The sequence below is a fragment of the Tamandua tetradactyla genome, chromosome 9 (genome assembly GCF_023851605.1).
Source record: "Tamandua tetradactyla isolate mTamTet1 chromosome 9, mTamTet1.pri, whole genome shotgun sequence".
NCBI lineage: Eukaryota > Metazoa > Chordata > Mammalia > Pilosa > Myrmecophagidae > Tamandua > Tamandua tetradactyla.
Window position 1 is genome coordinate 101,569,052 of NC_135335.1, and position 20,690 is coordinate 101,589,741.

The 20,690-nt window shown below is 37.6% G+C and overlaps 1 protein-coding gene and 1 long non-coding RNA gene across 7 annotated transcripts in view; one reads left to right on the forward strand and one right to left on the reverse strand.

Annotated features, from left to right (window-relative positions):
- Window positions 1-4,132: 4,132 nt before the first annotated feature.
- Window positions 4,133-19,404, forward strand: LOC143647314 (uncharacterized). Its single transcript, XR_013157974.1, has 3 exons — window positions 4,133-4,547; window positions 4,792-4,936; window positions 18,833-19,404. It is a non-coding gene; the product is annotated as an uncharacterized LOC143647314 (long non-coding RNA).
- The window catches only part of DHX29 (DExH-box helicase 29), a 48,699-nt gene continuing 47,412 nt past the window's right edge, over window positions 19,404-20,690 (reverse strand). For all 6 annotated transcript variants that reach the window (XM_077117147.1, XM_077117146.1, XM_077117145.1 and 3 more), the window contains one exon: window positions 19,404-19,694. In XM_077117147.1, coding sequence (XP_076973262.1) covers window positions 19,639-19,694 — 56 coding nt within the window. In that variant the 3' untranslated portion in view covers window positions 19,404-19,638. The remainder of the gene's footprint in view (window positions 19,695-20,690) is intronic.

The window sequence follows — 20,690 nt, forward strand, 5'->3', positions numbered from 1 at the left end:
TAATGATTCAGCAATCATATTCATTTGTTAAACCCTACCTTTTTTGTATAACTCCACCATCACCTTTGATCTCCCTTTCCCACTCTTTAGGGATATTTGGGCTATGGCCATCTAACTTTTTCATCTTGGAAGGGGCTGTCTGTAATATGGGGTAGGGGATTGGAACTATCTGATGTTCTGCAGAGGCTTGCCCCTCTAGGTTTCAGGAGTTATCTGGTTCAGGAACCTATCTGGATGTTGTAGGTTTCTGGAAAGTTACCCTAGTGCATGAAACCTTTGTAGAATCTTATATATTGCCCTAGGTGTTCTTTAGGATTGGCTGGAATGGTTTGCGTTGGGATTTGGCAAGTCGTGATAGGTAGTGATGACTAACTGAAGCTTGAGCTGTTACTCCAGAGTAGCCTCTCGACTATTTGAACTCTCTCAGCCACTGATTCTTTATTAGTTACACTTCTTTTCCCCCTTTTGGTCAGGATGGCATTGTTGATCCCATGGTGCCAGGGCTGGACTCATCCCTAGGCATCATCTCCCACGCTGCCAGAGAGACTTTCACCCCTGGATGTCATGTCCCACATAGTGGGGAGGGCAGTGATTTCACTTGTAGAGTTGGGCTTAGAGAGAGTGAAGCTACATCTGAGCAACAAAAGAGGTCCTCCAGAAGTAACTCTTAGGCATACCTATAGGTAGGCTAAGCTTCTCTGCTACATACATAAGCTTCACAAGAGCAAGCTTCAAAATCAAGGGCTTGGCCTATTGATTTGGGTATCCGTAATGTTTGATGCAGGATCAGGGGACTCCCTGATGGTGAAGTTTAATAGTTCCAAATTCTTTCTCCCATTGCTGGAGAGACTTTGCCAATACTTTTTGATTATCTGCTTAATATATTCTAGGATGTATCTAGGCATTACATTAATTTATACAAGATTAAAAACTCTCATTCTTATTCTGGGCTCCCAGTGTTTCAGTTATTCAAATGAGCTATCCAGACAGGTTGAATTAGATTATATGCTACAGAAAATTTAGGTTCCAGGCAAAATAAACCTTTCTTCTTTTGGTCTCTTTTAGGTGCAGTTCTAAAATATAGATAATGTCTTCCTTACCCCTGTGTTCTGAATTACCTTAATCCCAATCTGATTGGCTCCGTTCTTATCTCTAAATATCAGGTTATATGTATAAAACAGCCTCTCAACTCCAGAAATAATAATTACCACTGCAGACTAAATGTGTCGCTATAAGAGCTTACACTCTAGGCCTCTGTTTTCTCTCTTTTTTTTTTTTAAATTTTAAACTTTTTTTTTAATTGTGTAGCATAACATATATACAAAGCAAAGAAATAAAAAAGCAATAGTTTTCAAACAATTCTTCAACAAGTAGTTACAGGACAGATCCCAGAGTTTGTCACGGGCTACCATATGATACTCTCATATTTTTCCTTCTAGCTGCTCCAAAATATAGGTGGCTAGAAGAAATACATTTTTTTTAATCATCACAATTGACTTTTTTCCTTCTTTTTTTATAAATAATAATATATATACAAAAAAGGTATAAATTTCAAAGCACACCACCACTAGTAGAATATATTTCAAAGTTTGGCATGGATTATAATTTCACAATTTTAGGTTTTTACTTCTAGCTGCTCTAAAATACTGGAGACTAAAAGAGATATCAATTTAATGATTCAGCATTCATATTCATTTGTTAAATCCTATCTTCTCTGTATAACTCCACCATCTCCTTTGATCTTTCCATTCCTCTCTTCAGGGGGGGTTTGGGCTATGGCAATTCTAAATTTTTCATTTTGGAAGTGTCTGTCATTAATATGGGGCAAGGAGATGAAACTATCTGATATTCTGGAGAGGCTGGGCTAGATTTTAGGACTTATCTGGACCAGGGACCCATCTGGAGGTTGTAGGTTTCTGGAAAGTTACTCTAGTGCATGGAACCCTTGTGGAATCTTATATATTGCCCTAGGTGCTCCTTAGGATTGGCTGGAATGGTCCTGGTTGGGGGTTGGCAGGTTATGATGGATAGCAAGGTCTAACTGAAGCTTGTGCAATAGCAACCTCCAGAGTAGCCTCTCGACTCTGATTGAACTGTCTCTGCCACTGACACTTTATTAATTACACTTCTTTTCCCCCTTTTGGTCAGGATGGAATTCTTGATCCAACAGTGTGAGGTCTGTATTCATCCCTGGAAGTCTTCTTCCATGTCTCCAGGGAGAATTTCATCCCTGGGTGTCATGTCCCATGTAGGGAGAGGGCAATGATTTCACTTGCAGCATTAGGCTTAGAGAGAGTGAGGCCACATCTGAGCAACAACTGAGGTCCTTCAGAAGTAACTCTTAGGCATGCCTATAGTTAGTCTAAGCTTCTCCGCTACCTATATAAGCGTCACAAGAGTAAACCTCATGATCGAGGGCATGGCCTATTGATTTGGGTGTCCCTAAAGTTTGACACAATATCAGCGGATTCCCTGATGGTAAGGTTTAATAGTTCCATAGTCTTTCTCCCTTCTCTCAAGGAACTTTGCCAATACTTTTTGATTATCTGCTTAATATATTCTAGGATATATCCAGGTATTAACAATAATTTGTACAGGATTATAGAACCTCTTTCTCATTCTGTGCTCTCCGTGTTTCATTTGTTCAAATGAGCTATACAGATAGGTTGAATTAGATTATGCGCTACAGAAAATTTCAGTTCCAGACCAAATAAACATTTCTTCCATTGGTCTCAAAGAGTATGTGTGGTTCTAAAATCTAGGCACTGTCTTCCTTACCCCTATGTTCTGAGTTACTTTAATCCCAACCTCTTAGGCTTTGTTCTTATCTCTGAATATCAGGTTATATATGTAAAAAACAGCCTCTCAAAATCCAGAAATAATAATCACCACTCCGGACTTAATGTGTCTGCTCTAAAAGCTTACAATCTAGGCCCCTGTTTCCTTAGAGGCATTTTCTAAAGCTGATCAAGTAGTCTTGTTCTTTTGTTTCTGGCTTATTTTGTCTCACCAGATGTCCCACATGTTCAGTCACACTGTTGCATGCCTCACGGCTTTATTCTTTTTTTTTTTTTTTAAAGAGAGAGGGAGGAAGGGAAGGAAAGACAGAGAGAAGGAAGGAAGGATAGAAGGAAGGAAAGGAAACATCTTTAAACATTTTCTTGTTTTTATCGTATTTTGTTTGTTTGTTTGTTTTTTACATGGGCTGGGGCCGGGAATCGAACCGAGGTCCTCCGGCATGGCAGGCAAGCACTTTGCCCGCTGAGCCACCGCGGCCCGCCCGGCTTTATTCTTTTTATAGCAGTGCAACCTTCGTTCACAAGTACACACCATCGTCCGCCAGTCTTCTTCTCCGTCAGTCCATCCTTCTGCCACTTGCGTTCATCGGGCATCATGTAGAGGGCCCAAAGTCCACAAGTCCATCAACATTCTCAATTTTAGATAATTTCATTGTTCCCAAGAGAAATAAAACCAAGAAATCTAAACATCTTAACTCTTGTCCCTCCTCCTGTTATCTTCCTCTGCTGTGGCTGTGTTAATCCTGATGGTTTCCTTTTGAACATAGCTCATAGCCTGCAATAGCAGATTTCCCCCCGTACCCTGGACTTACACACTCTTTGTATAAGAATCATATCTTTGAAGTAATTCTTGTGAGAATTAAACTGTATTTCTAGTGTTAATCAGTGGGACATGGCGGTCTATACAACCCCTTTCAATCTGTTCATCTTCAATATGACCCATTAATTACTTATAGACCCACTAGAGAATGACCTTTCCTCCTCAGAGAGAAACCTATTGGTGAGTAGATGAATTTAAATTGGTTGGACAGTGCAATATTTTATATCTGGTAGCCTTTCTGGGAGTGATGGAAAGGTCTCAGAAAACATGCTGTCCTGAGGAGTGTGGGAAGCTGGTGCCATAGTTCTTTAGCCATGACTAATGGCCTGTGGAAAAGTACAGCTTCTCTTTCCATCTTCCATTCCTGGTGCAAACGTATTTCATATGAAGTAACAGCTCTGAGACAGACCACGAAGGGGAACTTTTAAAAAGTTCTGTCACTAGAACTTTTTAAAAGTTCCAGAACAGTATCTGGAACTCGTAACTAGTTCTCTCTCTTTTTTTTCTCTGTTCTTCCACAACCAATATTTGAGTACCTACTATTAAGAGCTAGTTATTGCTCGAGGTTTACAGCAGTAAGACACACAAAGCCCTTGGTCGCCTAGAGTGAGGAGGGGGAGGCAGAGAGTAAAAATATCTGACAGTATTAGGTTCTGTACAGAGATTTAAACGCAGGACTGCCTAGAGTGTGACCCGGTGACTACTGTAAATTGAATGGTCAGGGAATGCCTCCTTTGAAGAGCGTTCTCATGTGCTGCTAATGTTCACAATCCAAAATATCAGCCTTTTTCCTTTAGTGTTTTGCAAATCCATTTCTTCAGTGATATTTCTCATAATGTTGCTTAAATTGACGTGTCATTGCTGTGAGAAGCAACGGTTTCTGGTTGGGCGAAAATCGTGCAAATGATGGATAAATCCTCTTAAAGTAGGTATGTTGATCTGCAAAGGTGTGGGAGTATGAAGTAGCCCACTGTATAGTATGGATTCTTCCCAACTAAATAAATGCAAGATAAAGCCAAAGTATCTGTTTTCTTATTATTCTTATCACTATTATTATTGTTACTTTAAAGAATGAAGATCCATCTTGCAGAAAGTTCTCCTTTATGTCCAGTGGGGCATCCTATGTTAACATAACCTCAGGCCTATTGTGTCTTTTCTTTTTTCACCACACAGAAAACAAAGAGGGCAGCAATTAGTAGTATCTTCAGACAAACCCCTCTCCCAAATGTAAAGCAAAGCTGGTCCTTTTGAAAAGCAACAAAGGGGAAGGCTGAAAGGCACAATAAGTAATGTACCTACTTGGATGTCAAATCACCAGGTATGAATCAAAAGGGAGCAGCTGTTGAGGGCTGCCTGGTTAGATGTTTCATAGGAATTATGTAAAAAAAGGCACCAATGATTTGCAGTTAACAAAAGCACTCAGTATGTAGCAGGGTAGGCTGTCCTGCTGAGAGGTAGGATCCAGTCTCAGAGTTCAACTATACTGATTTGAAATAAGTGGATAGAGTGGCTGAGTTTTCTTATCAGGTGGCAAAACTGGATGTTAAAGTTGTACCCTACAGCAGCTATGTTTTCTCGTAACTTTGGAGACACTGAGACATTCAGATTCCTTGGTATTGTAACCTGCATTTCTATTATTGTATCTGCTGTTTCAAGAATACGTGTGAACCCTTTATGGAGTACCTATTATATTCTAAGCACTGTGTTCTCCTGCATTCTACATCATAACATCAGTTTCAAAGATGCACAATACAAGTTTTAACATCGAACTGTGAACTTAATTTTCCTTAGCCTTCCTATTTTTTTCACTGCTTTTGGTTCTCCTCATTCACGCTGTGCATGCACTTTCCTTCTTTTCTAGGCAGATTTTTTTTTTCCCCTTGAAACCAACTAATCTTTGATTTGTCCGTTAAAATATTTTCCCTTTATGTTCCACATTTCAGCTCCTTCCCCAAACCCTCCCCAATCATTTTACCATCAGAATTGCTAGGCCTGCCTGCCGGTGTACCCTTCCCCTTAGATCTTTGCCTATGGGGACTTTGGAGGAATACAGATAATGTTCAGGTGAGAAAGAGAGGTGAGAGAGAGTGCGCATGCACAAGCAAGCTGAATAGGCCTTGATTAGTAGGTAAATAGCTTTCACCAGACAGTGGTTTGAAGTAATTTTTTTAAGTTGTAATTTAAAATTAAATACACTTATCAAGTTCTATTGTATCTATATCTCCACCAGTCTCCAAATTCTGTCTGCATAGAAATAAAGTGGATAATAAAAATAAATTAGCCTCTTTGGAGCCTTTTGGAAGGGTATAGGATTCTTCTTCTTGAAATGATTGATTCTAAGCCAAAATTAATACTGTCTTTGGATTTATCTAAATGGGTTAGTAAAGGGAAAACCCTGTGGGAATTGACATACACACAGGAGCTCTGATCTGTTTGATTCTTTCTTTCAGGGTGAGCCCTAGGTACTCCCACGGGGACTCAGCTGCCTCCCTCACCAAGACCCAGTTTTTCTCTAGTTTTCTAGAGACTAGGATGGAGGTTTTTGCAAGTATCTTTACTGGAAAGCCGAGGAAAAAACACATCTAAAGAAGGAATATTTGAAAACTAAGTGCAGATGCATTTACAGAGCACTGATTCCTTATTCTACAAGTTCTAAGTCAAAGCTCTGTAACTAACTAGTTAGGTGACTTTGGTTACTTCATCTGCCCTGGTCTAGCGTTGACTCCTGGCTGGAGAGTATTTGAGTTTGGTACTTTTGTCTACTGTAGTGAAATTCTCAGTTGCTCCCAGATCCTGTGTCCTTGCAGTGTCTTCTAGGTAAATGAGGCTCCTATTCTATACTGAATTTTACTTGTTAGATACTTCCCTGCCTGTGACCACAAACACATGGTAATTACTTTTCTATGTAGCTTCAGAGATTCTTATCCTGAACTTCGGTTTGCCCAATGCTAACTTTTGAATCTCTCTTCTTCATTCCTTTTTGAGGTTCTCTAAGGCTCTCAACCCATAAGCCATTCCCTTGTCATGGACCTCTTTCTCTTAGTTTTGTTTGATTTGTCTAAATTAAAGCATACTTACTGGCCAGCTGTTAAAGCTAGTACTTTGGTGAAGTTGTCGTCTTTACCTATGACACTAGCTGATACTTACCTATTTTTGTGTGTGTATGGTCATTTTTTTTATTAAAAAAAAATTAGCAACAAACAAACAAAACAATAAGATATCATTCCATTCTACATATATAATCAGTAATTCTTACTATCATCACATAGTTGCATATTCATCATTTCTTAGAACATTTGCATCGATTTAGAAAAAGAAATAAAAAGACAACAGAAAAAGAAATAACACGATAATAGAGAAAAAAAAGTTATACATACCATACCCCTTACCCCTCGCTTTCATTTACCACTAGCATTTCAAACTAAATTTATTTTAACGTTTGTTCCCCCTATTATTTATTTTTATTCCATATGTTCTATTCTTTTGTTGATATGGTAGATAAAAGGAGCATCAGACACAAGGTTTTCACATTCACAGAGTCACATTGTGAAAGCTGTATCATTGTTCAATCATCGTCAAGAAACATGGCTACTGGAACATAGCTCTACATTTTCAGGCAGTTTTCCCTCCAGCCTCTCCACTACATCTTGAACAACAAGGTGATATCTACTTAATGCGTAAGAAAACCTCCAGGATAACCTGTCGACTCTGTTTGGAATCTCTCAGCCATTGACACTTTGTCTCATTTCACTCTTCCCCCTTTTGGTCGAGAAGGTTCTCTCAACCCCTTGTTGTTAATTCTCAGCTCATTCTAGGGTTTTTCTCAGTCCCTTGATGCTGAGTCTCAGCTCATTCTAGGATCTCTGTCCCACGTTGCCAGGAAGGTCCACACCACTGGGAGTCATGTCCCACGCAGAGAGGAAGAGAGTGGTGAGACTGCTTGTCATGTTGGCTGGAGGGAGAGGCCACATCTGAGCAACAAAAGAGGCTCTCTTGGGGGTGACTCTTAGGCCTAAATTTTAAGTAGACTTGACCTATCCTTTGTGGGGTTAAGTTTCATATGAACAAACCCCAAGACTGGGGGCTCAGCCTATAGCTTTGGTTGTCCACACTGCTTGTTAGAATATCAAGAATTCGACTTGGGGAGGTTGAATTTCTCCCCGCTCTCACCATTCCCCGAAGGGGGCTTGCAAATACTTTTCCACTCACTGATCAAATCACTCTGGGATTCATCAGGGCATCACTCTGGACAAACCAACAAAATCTTATGTCCTACCTGAGATTCCAATACTTATGACATTCAATCAAACTATCTACATAAGTTATGTTAGGAAATGCGCTAGTCAAAATATAAATTTTGTAAAAAATAAGCATTTTTTGCTTTAGTCTCATACATAAGGTGACATTTTAAAATATTAATTACTATCTATTTTCAGCACCCTGCAATAATGACATTTCTTTATTCTTCCTCATGCAAAAACATTTTTAAAATTTGTACATTGTACATTTCACTATTATTATACACTCTAGGCATTCCTAGATTATACCATCTCAATCTTTAACATCTATCTTTCTTTCTGATTTCATTTATTTCCCCAGCCCTCCTCCCTCTATCATTCTCACATGCAGCTTCATTCAGTGTTTTAACATAATTATATTACAGTTAGGTAGTATTGTGCTGCCCATTTCTGAGTTTTTGTATCCAGTCCTGTTGCACAGTCTGTATTCCTTCAGCTCCAATTACCCAATATCTTACCCTATTTCTATCTCCTGGTGATCTCTGTTACCAATGACATATTCCAAGTTTATTCACTAATGTCAGTTCATATCAGTGAGACCATACAGTATTTGTCCTTTAGTTTTTGTCTAGTCTCGCTCAGCATAATGTTCTCAAGGTCCATCCATGTTGTTACATACTTCATAAGTTTATTCTGTCTTAAAGCTGCATAACATTCCAGCGTATGTATATACCACAGTTTGTTTAGCCACTCGTCTGTTGATGGACATTTTGGCTGTTTCCATCTCTTTGCAATTGTAAATAATGCTGCTATAAACATTGGTGTGCAAGTGTCCATTTGTGTCTTTGCCCTTAAGTCCTCTGAGTAGATACCTAGTAGTGGTATTGCTGGGTCATATGGCAATTCTATATTCAGCTTTTTGAGGAACTACCAAACTGCCTTCTGCAGCAGTTGCACCATTTGACATTCCCACCAACAGTGAATAAGTGTGCCTCTTTCTCCACATCCTCTCTAGCACTTGTCATTTTCTGTTTTGTTGATAATGGCCATTCTGGTGGGTGTGAGATGATATCTCATTGTGGTTTTGATTTGCATGTCTCTAATGGCCAGGGACGTTGAGCATCTCTTCATGTGCCTTTTGGCCATTTGTATTTCCTCTTCTGAGAACTGTCTGTTAAGTCTTTTTTCCCATTTTGTAATTGGATTGGCTGTCTTTTTGTTATTGAGTTGAACAATCTCTTTATAAATTCTGAATACTAGACCTTTATCTGATATGTCATTTCCAGATATTGTCTCCCATTGTGTAGGCTGTCTTTTTACTTTTTTGATGAAGTTTTTGATGCACAAAAGTGTTTAATTTTGAGGAGCTCCCATTTATTTATTTCTCCAGTGCTCTTGCTTTAGGTGTAAGGTTTATAAAACCGCCTCCAATTTTAAGATTTATCAGGCATCTCCCTACATTTTCCTTTAACTGTTTTATGGTCTTAGACCTAATGTTTAGATCTTTGATCCATTTTGAGTTAACTTTTGTATAGGGTGTGAGATATGGGTCCTCTTTCATTCTTTTGCATATGGATATCCAGTTCTCTAGGCACCATTTATTGAAGAGACTGTTCTGCCCCAGGTGAGTTGGCTTGACTGCCTTATCAAAGAGCAAATGTCCATAGATGAGAGGGTCTATATCTGAGCACTGTGTTTGATTCCGTTGATCAATATATCTGTCTTTATGCCGGTACCATGCTGTTTTGACCACTGTGGCTTCATAATATGCCTTAAAGTCAGGTAGCGTGAGACCTCCAGCTTCGTTTTTTTCCCTAAAGATACTTTTAGCAATTCGGGGCACCCTGCCCTTCCAGATAAATTTGCTTATTGGTTTTTAGGTTTTCTGTGATTTCTTTTAACAGTTTCTTGTAGTTTTCTTTATATAGGTCTTTTGTCTCTTTAGTTAAATTTATTCCTAAGTATTTTATTCTTTTAGTTGCAATTGTAAATGGAATTCGTTTCTTGATTTCCCCCTCAGCTTGTTCATTACTAGCGTATAGGAACACTACAGATTTTTGAATGTTGATCTTGTAACCTGCCACTTTGCTGTACTGGTTTATTAGCTCTAGCAGTTTTACTGTAGATTTTTCAGGGTTTTCAACATATAGTATCATATCATCTGCAAACAGTGATAGTTTTACTTCTTCTTTTCCAATTTTGATGCCTTGTATTTCTTTTTCTTGTCTCATTGCTCTGGCTAGAACTTCCAACACAATGTTGAATAACAGTGGTGATAGTGGACATCCTTGTCTTGTTCCTGATCTTAGGGGGAAAGTTTTCAATTTTTCCCCATTGAGGATGATATTAGCTGTGGGTTTTTCATGTATTCCCTTTATCATTTTAAGGAAGTTCCCTTGTATTCCTATCCTTTGAAGTGTCTTCAACAGGAAAGGATGTTGAATTTTGTCAAATGCCTTCTCTGCATCAATTGAGATGATCATATGATTTTTCTGCTTTGATTTGTATATGGTGTATTACATTAATTGATTTTCTTATGTTGAACCATCCTTGCATAGCTGGGATGAATCCTACTTGGTCATGATATATAATTCTTTTAATGTATTGCTGGATTCGATTTGCTAGAATTTTGTTGAGGATTTTGCATCTGTATTCATAGAGAGATTGGTCTGTAGTTTTCTTTTTTTGTAATATCTTTGCCTGGTTTTGGTATGAGGGCGATGTTGGCTTCATAGAATGAATTAGGTAGCTTTCCCTCCACTTTAATTTTTTTGAAGAGTTTGAGCAGGGTTGGCACTAATTCTTTCTGGACTGTTTGGTAGAATTCACCTGTGAAGCCGTCTGCTCCTGGACTTTTCTTTTTGGGAAGCTTTTAAATGACTGATTCAATTTCTTTACTTGTGATTGGTTTGTTGAGGTCATCTATTTCTTCTTGAGTCAAAGTTGGTTCCTCATGCCTTTGTAGGATGTTGTCCATTACATCTACATTGTTGTATTTATTAGCATAAAGTTGTTCATAGTATCCTGTTATTACCTCCTTTATTTCTGTGGGGTCAGTGGTTATGTCTCCTCTTCCATTTCTGATCCTGTGTATTTGCGTCCCCTCTCTTCTTCTTTTTGTCAGTCTTGCTAAGGGCCCATCAATCTTATTGATTTTCTCATAGAACCAACTTCTGGTTTTATTGATTTTCTCAATTGTTTTCATGTTCTCAGTTTCATTTATTTCTACTCTAATCTTTGTTATTTCTTTCCTTTTGCTTGCTTTGGGGTTAGTTTGCTGTTCTTTCTCCAGTTCTTCTAAGTGGACAGTTAATTCCTGAATTTTTGCCCTATCTTCTTTTTTGGATATAGGCATTTAGGGCAATAAATTTCCCTCTTAGCACTGCCTTTGCTGCATCCCCCCCCCCCATAAGTTTTGATACGTTGTGTTTTCATTTTCATTCGCCTCGAGATATTTACTGATTTCTCTTGTAATTTCTTCCTTGACCCCCTGGTTGTTATAGAGTGTGTTGTTGAGCCTCCACATATTTGTGAATTTTCTGGTGCTCTGCCTATTATTGATTTCCAACTTCATTCCTTTATGATCTGAGAAAGTGTTGTGTATGATTTCAATCTTTTTAAATTTGTTGAGACTTGCTTTGTGACCCAGCATATGGTCTGTCTTGAGAATGATCCATGAGCACTTGAGAAAAAGGTGTATCCTGCTGTAATGGGGTGTAATGTCCTATAAATCTCTGTTAAGTCTAGCTCATTTATTATAATATTCAAATTCTCTATTTCTTTATTGATTCTCTGTCTAGATGTTCTGTCCATTGATGAGAATGGTGAATTGAAGTCTCCAGCTATTATGGTAGATGTGTCTATTTCCCTTTTCAGTGTTTGTAGTGTTTGCCTCACATATTTTGGGGCATTCTGGTTCGGTGCATAAATATTTATGATTGTTATGTCTTCATGTTGAATTGTTCCTTTTATTGTACATAGTATCCTTCTTTGTCTCTTTTAACTGTTTTACATTTGAAGTCTAATTTGCTGGATATTAGTATAGCTACTCCTGCTCTTTTCTGGTTGTTATTTGGATGGAATATCTTTTCCCAACTTTTCACTTTCAACCTATGCTTATCTTTGGGTCTAAGATGTGTTTCCTGTAGACAGCATATAGAAGGATCCTGTTTTTTAATCCATTCTGCCAGTCTATGTCTTTTGATTGGGGAATTCAATCCATTAACATTTAGTGTTACTACTGTATGGGTAGTACTTTCTTCTACCATTTTGCCTTTTGTATTTTATATGTCATATCTAGTTTTCCTTCTTTCTACACTCTTCTCCACACCTCTCTCTTCTGTCTTTTCGTATCTGTCTCTAGTGCTCCCTTTAGTATTTCTTGCAGAGCTGGTCTCTTGGTCACAAATTCTGTCAGTGATTTTTTGTCTGAAAATGTTTTAATTTCTCCCTCATTTTTGAAGGACAATTTTGCTGGATATAGAATTCTTGGTTGGCAGTTTTTCTCTTTTAGTAATTTAAATATATCATCCCACTGTCTTCTCGCCTCCATGGTTTCTGCTGAGAAATCTACACATAGTCTTATTGGATTTCCCTTGTATGTGATGGATTGCTTTTCTCTTGCTGCTTTCAAGATCCTCTCTTTCTCTTTGACCTCTGACATTCTGACTAGTAAGTGTCTTGGAGAACGTCTATTTGGATCTGTTCTCTTTGGGGTGCGCTGCACTTCTTGGATCTGTAATTTTAGGTCTTTCATAAGAGTTGGGAAATTTTCAGTGATAATTTCTTCTATTAGTTTTTCTCCTTTTCCCTTCTGTTCTCTTTCTGGGACACCCACAACACGTATATTTGTGTGCTTCATATTATCATTCAGTTCCCTGAGTCCCTGCTCATATTTTTCCATTTTTTCCCCTATAGTTTCTGTTTCTTTTTGGATATCAGATGTACCATCCTCCAGTTCACTAATCCTAACCTCTGTCTCTTGAAATCTACCATTGTAGGTTTCCATTATTTTTTTCATCTCTTCTACTGTACCTTTCATTCCCATAAGTTCTGTGAAATGTACTTTCCATTTCTTCTTTTTGTTCATTCTTTGCCTTCTTATTGCCCTATCCCCCCTCAATTCATTGATTTGGTTTTTGATGAGGTTTTCCATGTCTGTTTGTATATTCTGAATTAATTGTTTCAGCTTCTGTATCTCATTTGGACTATTGGTTTGTTCCTTTGACTGGGCCATATCTTCAATTTTCCTGGTGTGATTTGTTATCTTTTGCTGGTGTCTAGACATTTAATTACCTTAATTAGTTTATTCTGGAGATTGCTTTCACTTATCTTACCTAGGGTTTTCTTGCTAGATGAGTTTGTTGTCTATCTGTTCTTTGACCTTCAGTTCAGCTTTTTCTGGACCTCTAGCCTAGGCTTTGTTTAAATGAGGATAATTTTTCAGTTCTTGTTTTCTTTTTTCTTGTCCTGCTTGTAAAGTGCCTTTTCCCTCCCCATCCTTAGGAGGGTCTACATAGGTAATATAGACTCCATTCGGGTTTTGCCGGACTAAACTGGACTCCTATCAGGGGGAAGGAGTCACCTGCGTCAGTTTTCCCTGAGTGTGAGACCCAGCAGGTTAAAAGACTTTCCTGTGAAGTCTCTGGGCTCTGTTTTTCTTATCCTGCCCAGTATGTGGCGCTTGTTTGCCTGTGGGTCTCACCAGCAAAAGATGTTGTGGCACCTTTAAGTTTGGAAGGCTCTCCCTCCTGGGGGCGTGATGGAGACAGAGGAGAAGTTGTAGACTGGTTTTAATGGCTTCAAGTTGCAGAGCCCTGGGTGCTGAATTCCTTGAGAGAGGGATTCCACCTGAGTTGGGCTTTACCTCTCCCCTGGGGAAGGCACAGGTGGGAGACAGCCCTGAAAGCAGTCCGTTTCTGCCTATGCCTAGGGCTGTTGCAGCCCGAGTAGTCTCGCTGCTGACTGATACTTATCTTATTGTCCAAGTAGCATCTATGATAGAGCTCTCTCATTGTTGGAATCTGGCTTTTGTGTAAGCCAGGGGAAAAATGGTTTCTCTGTATATGTTTCAGATTCTGCCCTCCCTAAGTGAATGTCTCATCAGGATCTGGTTTCTTCTCCAAGAAATACCTCTAATTTCTTTGTCCCAGAGTTTAGTGAATGATCACACCTTTCCTGACATATTCATCTTCTTTTTCTTTCTGATAATTCACTTTGATTCTTCCACATAAGTGAACCCTTCCATCATCTCAAGACACAGCTTTACTTAGTAAAACTCTTCAGATATTTGCATCAGACCCACAGATGAATCAGTTATTAGAGTTAGCAGACAAGGACTTTAAAATAGCTATTATAAATACATTAAGGAAAACAGAGGGCAAGATGGATAAAATGCACTAAAGAGAAGAATTACATCAGAGAATTGAAATCTGTAAAAAAAGAGAGAATGAAATGGGTATATTAGAACCGAATAATATAATACCCAAATTTAACCACTCATTGGATGTATTTAACAGTTGTTTATGGCAGAATATAAGACTAGTGAGCTCTAAGATTGATCAATAGAAACTATCCAAACTGCCTCACCCAGAGATAAAATAGTGATGATGGTAGAGAAGGAAAAAGTAAACAGAATAAGAGAACATGTGGGACATACACACAGTCTAACATACTTGTAATTGGAGTTCCAGAAAGGGAAGAGAGAGAGAGAATAGTTCAGAAGCAATACTTGAGGAGATAATGCTTGAGAATTTCCAAAACTGATTAAAAAAAAATCAACTAACAGATTCAAGAAGCTTAGTGACAAGCAGAAGAATATTAAAAGCTACATCTAAGCACAGCATAGTAAAATTTCTGATAACCAACAGTAAAGAGAAAAATCTTAAAAGTTAACATATTAATCTTGAAAAGAGCCACAATAAGATCATCAGCTGATTTTTCAACAGAATCATGGAAGCCAAAATACACTGGAATGATGTCTTTGAAGTGCTGAAAGAAAAAGAAACCCTGCCACCCTAATATTCTATACCTAGTGAATACATATATATATATAAAACAATGAAGGTGGAAAAAAAGGTAAAATACAGATGCTTTCAGGCAAACAAAAGATGAGGGAATTCATCACCCGCAGACCTACCCTATAAGAAATACTAGCAATAATGACATTTTAGTGTTTATAGTATATGTAGAATTAAAATATATGACAGTAACACAAAGACTGGGAGGGAGGTAAAGGATGTTAAATGTTGTAACAATGTCATGCATTGTTCAGAAGTGGTAAATTTAATAATTTAAGGTAGCATAAGAAAGCAAGGAGGCTTATTTAATATCTGGGGATGTGCTATCAAACACAGTAGCTACTAGCCACATATGGGTCTTATATTTAAATTTAAATAAGAGTAAAACTTGAGTTCCACTTAGGTGCACTAGCCACAATATAGCTACTATATTGGAGAGCACAGATGTAGAACATTTCCATCAGCATAGAAATTTCTGTTGGACCATGTACTCTAGGGTAATCACTAAAAGATTAATATAAAACATTTAAACTAAGTTAATAGTGCAGTTGGAAAAATAAAGGCACTTGATTAATTCAAAGGAAATCAGAAAATGAGCAAAAGGAACAAAGAATTGATGTGAGAAGTTGAAAATGAATAGCAAAATATTAGGCTTAAACCCAAGTATAAATGAAAGGCTAAACAATAGTGATAGAAGTCAGAACTGGTTACCTCTGGAGCAGAATAGGTGGCATTGATTAAGAAGGAACAGTGTAGTACATTAGTGTAGTAGAGTATAAGTAAGCCAGTTTTACAGGGTGGGTGTGTGTGGGATGTTTGCTTTCTCCATTTTCTATTCTCTACTCTTCAACAGACTTTTACTACTAATTTTTTTCTTATTATTTGGCATGGTCAGGTTTTGGGAACTGAACCCGGGTCTCCGGCATGGCATATGAGAATTCATCTAACTACTCTCTCCCTTACCCTCTTTATTCTAGTCACACTGGCTGCCTTGTAAATCCTTGAATATTCTAGCCTATTCCTTTACATTGCCTGTTTCTTCAACTTGGAATTCTCTTTGCCCATGTCCACATGACTAGTTCCCTCACCACCTTGAAGTCTTTGCTCTATCGTCAACATTTCAGAAGACTTTCTCTGAGAACCCTATTTAAAATTGAAATTCTTCTTCTGTCCACTAGTTAGGAGATTATTACAGTAGTTATACATGAAAGAGGATGGTGACCTGGGTTCAAAGTGATGGTAGGAGAGATGGAAAGAAGTGGATGGACTTTGAAATATAGAGTTCTGCAAGATTTTAAGCTCAATTATCTTCTCTTTGTGTTCTTTCCCAATTCTAACTATTGTCTTTGTGTGGAAGATTTTAACCCTGTGACCCTAGTCTTGATGTGAGCCACTATCCCACATTTCCAAAGGAATAAGGGTTACATTTTAAAAATCTAAGTGGTTCTGGAGCCACATTTTCTCTGTTATTGACTATCAATGTGATCTTTTTTTTTTTTTTTATCCTTTCCCCATGGAGTCAACTTGCCCCCCTTGTCAAAAACCAATTGGCTGTAGATCTGTGGGTTTATTTCTGCATTCTCAGTTCTATTCCATTGGTCTATATGTCTATCCTGTCCTGCATTGTTTTGATTACTGTAACTTTGTAATAAGTTTTGAAATCCAAAAGTGTGAGTCCTCCATTTTGTGCTTTCTCAAGTTCATTTTGGCTCTTCAGGTTCTCTTCCCCTTACATATGAATTTTATGATTAACTTTCCCATTTCTGTGAAGAAAGTTGTTGGGATTTTGATTGGGATTGTATTAAATCAATAAATCTCTTTGGGTAATACTGACATTTTAAGGATATCGAGCTTTCCAAACCATGAGTATAGAGTATTTTTCTATTTATTTAGGTCTTTAATTTTTTCAACAATGATTTGTAGTTCTCAGCACATAAATCCTTTACATCCTTTGTTAAATTCACTCTTAGATATCTATTTCTTTTAGCTGCTAGTATAAATGAAATTGTTTTCTTGATTTCACATCTGGATTGTTCATTGTTGGTGTATAGAAACACCACTGGTTTTTGCATGTTGATATTGTACTCTGTTACCTGCTACTTTGCTGAATTTTTATTAGCTCTAGCAGCTTACTGTAGTTTCTTCTGGATTTCTTTATATAGAATTATGTCATGTGTAACCAGGCTTAGTTTTACATCTTTCTTTCCAGTCTGGATGCCTTTTCTTTCTTTTATTTGCCTAATTGCTCTGGCTAGCATTTCCAGTGCAGTCAGTCTCCTCTTGTTCCTCACCTTAGAGGGAACGCGTGCAGTCTTTCACCACTGAGTATGATGTTAGTTGTGGGTTTTTCGTATATGCCCTTTATTATGCTCAGGAAGTTTCCTTCTATTCCTGTTTTCCTGGGTGTGCTTCATCAAGAAAGTATGCTATATTTTGTCAAATGTCTTTTTTTGTGTGTGTGTCATTTGAGATGATCATGTATTTTCCCCCTTTTATCCTATTAATGTGGCATAGTACACTGATGGATTTTGTTATGTTGGACCACCCTTGAATTCCTGGGATAAATCTCATTGGTCATGGTGTATAATCCTTCAGTATTGGATTTTATTTTCTAGTGTTTTGCTGAGGATTTTTGCATTTATATCTATAAGGAATAGGCTTTATAATTTTCCTTTCTTTTTATGTCTTCATCTGGCTTTGGTATGAGGGTGATACTGTTCTCATGGATGCATTAAGAAGTTTTCCATCCTCTCTATATTCTTGGAGGGGTATGAGGATAATTGGTGTTAACTTTTTTTTAAAATTTATTTATTAATTAAAAAAATTAAGAACAAACAAAAAGATTAACATATCATTCAGTTCTAAAATATATTCAGTAATTCTCAACATCATCACATAGTTGCATATTCATCATTTCTTAGAACATCAATGTGATCTTGAACAAGTTATTTTACTTTTCTATGCCTGTGGTAGATTGGATTATGCACCCCAATGCAGACATGCCCTTAATCTTAATGGGCATTCCTGTGGGTGTGAACCCATTGTGAACAGGGTATCTTGAGGATATTGTGTTTAGTTACAGTGTGGACCAACTGAATGAGTGTGGGTTTTAATCCATATTAGTAGAGGCCTTATAAAGCAAGAAACCAGAACCAGAAGTTGGAGACGACCACAGGGAGGAGCCAGATGTCAGTAGAAACCAAAGCACAGATAAAAACAAGAAGAGAGAGATAGCCATGTGATGGGTGGCAGAGATGCAAGCCAAGGAGCCTCAAGGATTGCAGCAAGCCAGCCAGAATGGCTCGTCTTTGGGGAGGAAGCATGTCTTGCCAACATCTTGAGTTGGGACTTTTTCTAGCCTCAAAACTATAAGCTAGTACATTCCTGTTATTTAGCCAAAACCAGTTTGTGCTATTTGTGATGATAGCTGCGGCAAACTGAGAAAGTGCCTTAGTTTCCTCATCTATAAAACGGGGATAATATAATATCTACCTCACTGAGTCGTTAACAATTAAATGAACTAACAGTAAAAAAACAAAAAAAAAACTTGACAGTAGCTTGCACACACAAGGTAACTGATCAACATTAGTTCCACCTGCAGAACTCTGATTCCTCTGCCTTCATGTGACCCAAATTGAGCTGCCTCCAATGCCCAATCTAGTTCTTTCTTGTGACATCTCTATGTCTATTAACAGCACCAGCTAGAGACTCCAAATGGCAGCCACATTTGATTCCTTGATCTCAATTCCTTCACCACACAGCAAGTAGAAACTTAAAATTAGAGATTGCTACTAGATATTTTTTACTTCCATCTGCACATAGGATGAGAGTTATGATTTATTTGTTGATTAACAAATATTAATTGAATATTATGAGAGCCAAGCAGTTGTTCTAGTTTCCTACTAAAGTCTAATCTTTTATCCTTTGGATACAATTTCTGCCATTTGATCTATACAGGACTGTCTCTGAAGTTCATCAATGATCTACTGAAAGGAAATGAAGGGAAAATTCCTCTAATCAAAATGGAGTTTCAGAAGATCCACAAATGAAACCACTGAAAAATACCTACGTATACTTCACTCTCAAGCTTACCAATGCTACCAGTTCAATTATGGATACAAAAAAGATTCAAGGGCCGAAAAATCAAAGCTCAGTACTGAAGAAAACCATCAAATTTATCAACCACAGAGTTGTCAGTAGCATTAGCCATTCCTGTCCCTGAAAATCTGTCTTACAGAACCATATCTTTATACTTAGTGAATGTTACTGCAACAGGTAGCATCTATTAATAATGTATACTTATTTAAGTTTTGATTTTGACTATCAAATATTAAACAGCTGATTTCTGAAGTTGTTCATTTCATGGAAATCTGGTTTTATCTGGGATCAAGAAGGTCCAAACTCTCTAGACTTGAAGGACTGAAAGAATATGAGGGAGATACACAGGGAATCACAATACTAAGTTACAGATACCACAGACACAGTCCTTGCTCTTAAGGCAAATAATCACATGCAAATCATGGATGATACCAAAGAATTTATTGTAAATGTAGTGGCAAATACATTGAGAATATCATCATTAAAAAGAAACTAGAAAATTACATGTTTAAAGTATGTGCTTTTTTCCTGTCACCTCTAAGTTATGGCTAGTACCAACATTTTAAGTACTAAAATTCTTCATGGGATGCACAAAATTTTTTACATAATTTTGTGGCTGTATGTCCACCTTAATTTTTAAAATACTTGACCATGAAATTTCAGCTTCAATTATTGTTCTCTGTTTTTATCAATTCCGTAATGATCTGTAGAATCTTGTCATCTGAGTGGGAGAAGAAAAACAAACCATGAACAATTTCTACCCTGGCAAATTTACCAATGTATACACATGTAAAAACAGGAATACTTTATTAAAAGATCCTTTTAAATTAAAATATAAGGTTAATACCAACAGTATTCCCTATAATATATAATTTCTTGCCCTACAAATATTATTTTAATTATTATTATTATAGTTATACTATATCTACTTGACAGAAAGTTAGTATTTTGAGTAGGTTTAGGCTAAGGCCTGGAGAGATAATGTGACATGAACTGTTACTCCTTTATAAGGAATTATTCCTTTAAGATTCCTTCAAGAAATTTCTCAACTCTATCACTTCACTCAAATGTAGTAAAGGCTCGAATGACTCTCCATGTTCTTCAGTGTGTGTCAGGATTTCCAAAGAATTAGCAAGGAAGAAAGAACTGAAATCAGTTTCTCCATCAAAGGAAACAAACAAAGTTCTAACAAGGGAAGTGGTCTTGGAGAGGTGTCAGTGGGGAAGTGAAAGACACACAACAAAGGAATCCAATACCAATTAATTTGAGGAAGACAGGGCAACAGAGGCTGCATTATTTGCTAAGGAGATTTTCTTAGTAGCTGCTTCTACTTCTAAACAGTTGCTCTGAAATTGTGACTTCCTAAGAACTTCATAATCACTGTTATGGGCTGAACTGTGTCCCCCAGAAAGATAAATTCAAGTCCTAACTCCATCCTTTGAATGTGACCTTATTTGGAAATAGGATCTTTGAAGATGTGATGAGTTACGATGAGGCTAAACTAGACTGGGATGGGCCATACTTCAAAATGTTATTATAGTTACACTATACCTACTTTGACAGAAAGTCTTTATAAGAGGGAAATTTGGATACAGAGACACAAAGGAGAACACTTTGTGACAATGGAGGCAGAGGCAGAAGTGCTTCAGCTATAAGCCAAGGAATGCCAAGGATTGCCAGCAAACACCAAGAGCTAGGAGGGGCAAGGAAGGACTTC